This window comes from Austrofundulus limnaeus, unplaced genomic scaffold (assembly GCF_001266775.1).
Source record: "Austrofundulus limnaeus strain Quisiro unplaced genomic scaffold, Austrofundulus_limnaeus-1.0 Scaffold289, whole genome shotgun sequence".
NCBI lineage: Eukaryota > Metazoa > Chordata > Actinopteri > Cyprinodontiformes > Rivulidae > Austrofundulus > Austrofundulus limnaeus.
Genome location: NW_013952691.1, coordinates 285734 through 294066, shown reverse-complemented (window position 1 = coordinate 294066; position 8333 = coordinate 285734). Strand labels below are relative to the sequence as shown.

The 8333-nt window shown below is 40.8% G+C and overlaps 1 protein-coding gene across 2 annotated transcripts in view; it reads left to right on the top strand.

Annotated features, from left to right (window-relative positions):
* Positions 1-4272: 4272 nt before the first annotated feature.
* klhl22 (kelch-like family member 22) overlaps positions 4273-8333 on the top strand; it is a 10482-nt gene continuing 6421 nt past the window's right edge. The window contains exons 1-5 of one of the 2 annotated variants that reach the window (XM_014021373.1): positions 4273-4523; positions 4671-4973; positions 6860-7025; positions 7101-7412; positions 7533-7942. In XM_014021373.1, the coding sequence (XP_013876827.1) occupies positions 4726-4973; positions 6860-7025; positions 7101-7412; positions 7533-7942 (1136 nt within the window). In that variant the 5' untranslated portion in view covers positions 4273-4523; positions 4671-4725. Of the gene's footprint in view, positions 4524-4670; positions 4974-6859; positions 7026-7100; positions 7425-7532; positions 7943-8333 lie in introns of both variants that reach the window. The other variant, XM_014021372.1, reaches the window with a different exon arrangement.

The following is an 8333-nucleotide window of genomic DNA, read 5'->3' as shown; positions in this document are numbered from 1 at the left end:
GGATCCTTTGACATWGTGCAGGGATCTGCAAAGTTTATGATCAAAATAAACCTTTCTGTTCCCTTGTTCACAAAACTAAACATGTTCAGAGTCGCAAAATATATGCCACAACTGTGATGATCAACTGGTGACCCATGGGCCAATTTGAGTTTGTTGAAGAGGTGTTTTTCTGCTCAGTGGAGGTAACATTGTAAAACTACACCAAAATGAGACCATATTCATGTAAATATAGAGAAAATTGATTATACCAATTTGGATAAAGATTTAAACACTGACACAGGTCACATTGTCCAAATTTTTAATTCATTTTCATTCATTTTAACAATGATTCTTTTGTCTTTAAATACTAATGTTATCAATTAACTCACAATTTGTCTTCTCTGCAATTTATTTAAAATGTTTTCCAAAACATTTGTGGTGGATTTGAGAGAAAGATCCCATCTGTAAGGCTGGAAAATCAGACCACTGAAGAGGYCAACAAGCTAACAAACACCTAGCATGATCAGCCACAGACTGCAGACCCTTGACTTGTGAGTCTCTCACTGCTATAGTGCTTGTGGATTTCTCTCGAATCCCACCAGAAAGTCGTGCACACATTCGTTAACTATCATTGTATCAGCTATCCACATTTCCTCTTCAAAACAAGAAGTGAAGCTGTTTTAAACTGTCATATTTGCAACATAAAACAGTGTAGACCCATAAAAATCAACCACAGCATTCAGCCTTTTTTAAATGATTACAAAACTGAAATGACTGTTGAGCTTTACAGAATCAAGATGATGTCAGACGTTTGAACAGTAGCTGCGCTGTCATCCTTCAAAGTTCCTTCAAGGAATCCCCAGTTTCCTGTGTAATTTTAATCAGCCTACCACCGTATCGAGCACAGACGAAAATTAGCATTTCTGCTCTCCAAACAATCTCACCATGGTGTCCAAATGTAATTTCTCAAGGAATGATTCATACCAATAACAAACAGTCAGTGAAATCTGTCTGGAGGCAGTGTAAATGATCCGACACTGTTTATCATTTAGGGAGGACCATGAATCACCTCGTGGCTGTCGTCTTCTTCACACAGACGGCAGGCTCCATCAAACAGCAGCACGGGAGGTTGCTGTGTTGCGGGGACTAGTCTGGAAGGAAAGGAAAATAATAAAAAATTGATTTCTCTGCCTCACCAAGCAGCCCGAGGGGAAATTGCTCATGTCACGCTCACACCTAAGTCACTTAGAACGATCCTTTCGACTCCTGAACGAWAGACCAGCCAGCGTGGGTAATAAAGCAGCTTGTTGCTCCTTCAGCAGCTTTCAGCTTTGCTCTCTTCTCACTGACAACATACAGTGTTTGATTCTATGGTATAAGCACATACGTACACCACTTCCTGACAGAAATGTATTAAAAAGAAAAAAAAAGTATTTGAAATTCAAGTCAAGTGCACGAGAAAGACTGACAGGTTTTTCATTGAAAGCGGGACGCTGGGCCAATCGGCTGTCACAGCTGGAGCTCTGCTGTCCCAAAMTAATCAGCTGTATTGTCCTTCGGCCTGCCAGCTCCTCTTCTTATCAGATGTAGCAAACAGAAGCCGTGCTGTGCTACATGACTGCTTACGACCAGCCGGCCTGCTCTGCGTCTTAGGAGTCCATTGTATTCTCAGCACACGCCGTCTTTCCCACACCTGTTTGAAAGTAAAGGCACCTTCAGAGAGAAAACCCCAGTCAATAACTGCTTTAGATTATGGGCCTGTAATTGCGGATGACAAGCCCTCTATTCATGTCGGTTTGAACTTGAAAGGTAATGTTGTAAATTTGATTCATTTCGTTTTTGGTTGTCGGTTTTCTTTCTTTCTGCTGATGAAATCAGCCTGTAAGCACTGGCTCAAACCATGGTCTCTTTGTGACGTTTGGGAAGGTTAAAAACGACAACTTCCTCCTATAAAGTCCAGCAGTGATTTGGGACGTGTCAATGCTTGGACGTAAAAACTGTAAAGAAAGCGCAAAGAAAACAAAGATTTAAAAAAAAAACATTCCAGCTGCGTTCAGTGGTTCTTTAAGTTCACCATGGTAATCACACATTTGTGTCTTTCCCCCCTTGTCAGCACTCTTAAAAATAAACCAGTCACTGTGTGAAAACTTTAAGTTGTTAAAAAAATGAAACTGTAAGCAGTAGAATCAGGTAGTCACCACATGTAAAGGTTTTTAGGTTGACAAGTTAAAAAGATCCAGTTTTATAAAGAAAACTTTGAACTAGATTCAGTGAAAGTCATTGAGAGTTTGGATTTAAGAGACAGCAATGGAAAACACATATTTTGATGTTTGAACTGTATAAAAGTGTAAAGTTTGTTGGCTTGAAAAGCGTTATCAAAGAAATCTGAAAGGTTTAGATTTCTCAAAGTTATAGACGTCACTCACTCTAGAAGATTCTTTTGTGGTAAAATCTTCAAAAATGATAAAGATTTCAATTTAATTTTCCAAATGTTTAAATATTCAGTGTTTCACCTGTGACCTGTGTTTGAGCTGTAGAAGCCTGAGGCTGGGCGGTATGGTGGCTCAGTGGAGCTGTTGCCTCTCACCAAGAAGGTTGCTATGACAAATCCCAGCCAGAGACCTTTCTGGGCTTGCATGTTCTCTCTGTGCATGCGTTTCTGCCAGCTTCCTCCCACAGACCAAAAACATGACTGTTAGGTTAATTGGTAACTCTAAATTGTCCCTTGGTGTGAGTGAGAGAGTGAATGGTTGTCTGTTTGATTTGAGACCTGTCCTGTGTGTCCCCCACCCCTCACTGCTGGATGTAGGAATCAGTGACCCCCATGATCCTGAAAGGAAGAAGAAGGAAGAAGATGGGCGGATGGAAGTCTGGGCYTTTTGTTTTGTCAAAACCTCGTCTTTGTGTCTGTGGACATTTTTGGCCTCTTGTTTTAAATTTACTTTACTCCAGTCAATGTACTACTAAAAGTCACATTATTCCACCAATTTTGTATAAGATTTTCTTTAAAGCGGGAATGAATCAACATCGTGTTAGGAAATGAAGAGTGGTAGGTGAAAAGCAATGACACATTTTTTATATTCCTACAGCAGCACCTTAAGTCCATTGTCACATTTTGTAATCACTGCTGCTCTAATATCCATAAGGACTCTGTGGTAGTGGCTATTAAAGTATAAGAACATATTTTTGTTTTGTTTTGTAATGTTTTTTTCCAGTTCTGYGTGCTTCTCAATTCTCCTTATGTGCCACACAGGACTGGAAAATAGATCAAGTGAGGGATTTTTGCAGCAAAGTATTTGAAAGTAGAGAAAAATACCACTCRGCAGTTTAGAAAACGAAAACTGAAGCTATGACACAAGATGAATGAGTCTCTAAAACCTGAGAAACACGGAAGCCAAAGTTATTTRTATACAAAATAGACATCATAACTTGCTGCCTTGGGACATTTCTCTGGAGGCTTGTGCAATTACAACAAAAGTAGAAAATGTAGAYTGAAAAGCATTTGATCAGATGGGAAAATAAAGACTTTGAGTACAAACAGTAACTAATAAAACAAGCAGCTGAAATGACTTATTAAAATAAATAATGTGGAGCAGGCACATTCAAGTTTTTAATTTTACTATCAAGATTTTATTTATTTATTTATTATTATTATTATTATTATTATTGTTGTTGTTGTTGTTGTTGTTGTTGTTGTTGTTGTTGTTGTTGTTGTTGTTGTTATTATTATTCAAATGTATCTTTTGCAAACCTACCACTATAGATGATCACAATGTGCAATACACTTTGAGTCACATTTTGGAAAAAAGGAAGAAGAAGAAAAACCATTGAAGAAGTGTAGAGTTAAGGAAATTGCAACAAGAAAACCTGTAGCAAAAGTTGCATGAAGTACAAATGCATGTGGGCGTACATTTACTCCCCGAATAGGTGGATAACCGTGGTTTTCTGAGTGATGGTTGAGATGGAGAAGATCAACATTTTTAATATTCGAGCGTCAACGAGCGCCCTCTTGTGTTCAACAAAATTACAACGTTGATAACTGTCTATATGGCTCAAATAAGCACAATAATGTATCAGAAACAATTTAAAAACTATCTAAGATGAAAACTTGGTTCAAATTTTCACATACAAAAGCTATTTCAAAGCAAAGACTGACACTTTCATTTTATTACACAGTAACATGTGGACACGCACACGATTGGCTGATTGCGAGGAAGTAGGCGGGACAATGGGGTAGCTGCGACCAATGGCGTTTGAGCTCCCGGCCTCACACCAAAAAGTAAACATACTTGTTTTGATCTGTCAAAAAACCAAGAGCCTCCCCTTGCACTGTACTAATTCGTGGCGTTGGGACAAAACTGATACCTTAGAGCGTGCTTGTTTAGAAGAACATCACTAAATCTTGGTTTGATTGTTGTTATAACCTAAAAGTGTCGGATTCGCTGTTTTTTAAAGAGCACACCTGCTATGCTAACAGGCTAACCAAAAACATACATGGCCCATGGGTTGACGGTTTAGCAGGAAGTAAAAACTCACTGCAGACGGTAAAACTGTGTTCCTAAAAATATGTTWATGTCTTTATAAGAGTTTTATAGATTCATTTGGACTTGTTTGTGTTAAAGTGCTACTCACTCTTCCCTAGCTACGACGTTGTRTATTTCCGCTTTTGGTTTTGTGTTTGTTTACTGCAGCTTTAATCTGTTCGGAGAATGGACCTTTGAGTGATAGCGATGCTAGACAGATGAGATGAAGCCTGAACGTCAGAGTCCTGCCATGGCYGAGGACAGGGAGCTGAGTCCATCGGGGAGAGGAGCTGGGTCATCCGGCCSTCGGGTCCGGCGGCTCTTCAGAAGTTCGACCCATTTCCGGAGCCTTGTGGACGGCCTGCTGACTCTCAGACAGACTGGCATCTTGTTTGATGTGGTGCTGCTGGTGGAGGGTCGACCTATCCAAGCCCACCGTATACTCCTGGCAGCCTCCTGTGATTATTTCAGGTATGCTGGTGTTGATTATTGCTTAATGTTAAACTCAGACTTTAATTTATTTTATTTTCACAGTGCACATATAAATGCAGTCTAATCAGTCCTGGAAGCCTAATGTCACAAGACTCAGTAACTCGGTCCAAAGTCCAGTTTTCAAAAATCCTTTGCATATTTTGAGCTTGTCAATATTTCAGTATGATAAATATACAAACATTTAGGTTCTCTCGTCTGCTTTAAACTGTCTAAAGACCTCCAAGCTGTCAACCACAAATCACGTTGAGACGGGTTGAACTGTGGTTTAGTTTGAGCACAGCTACTGTGAAATTCCCCTAAAATCCTGCTGAGGTTGAAACGTTCTGTCTAAACCCAAACCTGCTGCATTCGATATAAACAACTTCAGCATCAGGACAATTTTATGCAGCTAAGATCTCCTCCCAGTGGGGGGTGCACCCAGAAATCCTCTAGAGGAAACCGTCCACGATGCATCTTTATCAGGAGGCACCTGACTTGTTTCGACCCAGAGGAGCAGAGGCTCTGTGATGATGGAGCTCCTCCAGAGGCAGCTGCATGTATCAGGGATCTCTTTCATTTCACGTGAAGGTTGGAACACAGATGGACCAAAGCAACACTGTTGTTACAGTTTCTTTAGTTATTAGTGAACAAACACAAGGTCACTTAGTAAGAAATTAACACCTGTTTAATTTAGATTCCTGAGGTTTGTGTTTGATATGAATAAAAGTTTGGGAGCCAGTGTATTTAGGTCTAGTAAACAAAGCTAAGTGTTCATTGTAAACTCTAAAAAATGAGATATCTGCCAAGGACAGTTCATTCAGCTAACGAGGGACGACACAAGAACTAACAGGATTGTCAATGTGAAAACCTTCACCAAACGATCAGAGCAGTCAGATAGCAGACACGCCTAATTCACAACATCATGTGATCATGGGCGTCTCAACAACCTGAACTGGGTGCCTCAGACTGCTGAGTTTTAGTTGGGGTTTTTTTTGTTTTGTTTTTGTTTTTTTTCTGAGAAACCGATTCTTAAGTTTAGTTTAGTTTAGTTTAGTTTAGTTTAATTTGGTTTAGTTTAGTTTAGTTTAGTTTAGTTTAGTTTAGTTTAGTAAGTACCTCCATTAGTTATTACCTCAGCAATAACTGTTCTTCCTGGGGTCCACATAAAAACATCATATTAGCAATAAAATCACAACAACGTTACAATGACATGACGATAAACTTGGTAATACAATCATTATACAAATATTAGTTCATAAAAAACTTAATGCAATCAAATATACAAATAGTACAAAAAATAAACAAATAAATGCAAGCTAAGCATATATCTAGGGGTGTAACAATACATTGATCTATATCGATTGTAGTGGTTCATGATTCAGTTATATTGAGGCAAAATGAAAATATCGATCTATATCGTCATATTCTCGATGTAAATCGATACCAAATGTCCATCTAACACAGTCATTGTGTTAGATGGGCATATATCGCATTATATCGATCGCAGACATGTGAACTGAATTGAATCGAAATAATCATATCATGACAGACTTTGTGATATCGAGAAATATCGAACTGTCATCCAAACATATCAATGTAATATCGTATCGTGATAAAGCTGGTGATTTACACCCCTAATATCTAATATACACTTAATATTATACTAAAAATGTATGTTATTCATCAGGAGTACAGTTCATGCTCCACATGTGTGTTTTAAACTCAAATGGCAGCTTTTGCTTATTTACRACCAGCCAGAAGCCATTTTGCTGCTTTCAGTTTTCCAACGGTGCATTTGTTTTGTATTTACGATCAAATCGTGATGTGACCCCTCATCATCAGCACCGGCAAGTCTGATGGAGGCACGYTTCACTTTTCTCCACCAGGGGGATGTTTGCTGGAGGCCTCCGGGAGATGCAGCAGAACGAGATCCCAATCCACGGAGTTTCCTTCATGGCCATGACAAAAATCCTGGACTACATCTACACGTCTGAGATTGAGTTGGACCTGGAGAGTGTTCAGGAGGTCCTGATAGCCGCTACGCTGTTGCAGGTAGGATGGAGCGAGGCGGTTGCTCCTTTTTTTGTCCTTTTTTTGTTGCGTCATAAAACATGTTGGTTTTTACAGCTTGAAAAGGTCATTGGTTTCTGCTGCGACTTCCTGTTCTCCTGGCTGGACGAGAGCAACATTTTGGAGGTGCACCACCTGGCGGATCTGTACGAACTGCAGCTGCTCAAAGCCAGGGTCCACTCCTACATCCTCAGGAACATTCAGACTTTGTCTCGGACAGACGTGTACAGGCGGCTCCCCGAAGAGGACGTCTTCAGAGCGCTGAGCAGCGACGAGCTGCAGGTGGCCAGCGAGAACGAGGTGTACGAGGCGGCACTGCACTATCATTACAGCCCTGAGGAGGTGGAGACTGACCAGGTGTACTTGCAGGTCAGTCCGAAGGTGCGCTTTTAATTCTCTACTCATCTGGCCTTGATGATATCTCTTCAATGATGTCTCTTCACTGTTTCACCACACGAGTAAATACTAAGCCTTTTGCGTCTTTCCCAGGACAATCTCCGAATGCTCGATGCCGTGCGCTTCTGTCTGATTGAGAAGCAAACGTTGCAGAGGCTCCACAGCCGGCTGAAGCAGTGCCCGCTGAAGGACTCGGTGTCCGCGGCGCTGCAGTACCACGAGCAGGAGATCTGGCAGCCCGAGCGGCAGACCCCTCTCACTCAGCCGCGCTCCACCTTCCACTGCGTCCTGGGCTTCGGGGGCATGTTCAGCTCCAGCTCCCCGGCGGACAACGAGCACCCGTTCCACGTCTTCCACCCGAGCTGGAGGGAGTGGAGGACTCTGGCTGGCGCTCCCACGCCACAAATGTCCAACCAGGGCATCGCCGTCCTGAACAACTTCGTCTACCTGATCGGAGGGGACAAGAACACGAGCGGGTTTCGGGCAGAGAATCGCTGCTGGAGGTGAGAGCCTCACAAATTGTTTTGCTTTCCATATGCAAAAACAGGATTATTACTTTTCTTTTTACACATTTAAAGTCAGAAAATGACTTGAAACAGCCCCTACATTCTCAGATAAATGATTGAATCAGATGTTTCAGATTAAACTGAACTAGTTGTTGCTTGTTAAAACTGTGACAGCGTTCTTGTGGATCTTTAAAAAGTCTTTGAATTGAAAAGGCATTGAATTCATCAACCCCAAAATTAATTAGCCTTAAATGTATTAAATCGAGCTTTCAGAAGTCTCAACTATGTTAAATTATTGTAAGTAGGATGTTAGTTAGTTAGTTAGTTAGTTAGTTAGTTAGTTAGTTAGTTAGTTAGTTAGTTAGTTAGTTAGTTAGTTAGTTAGTTA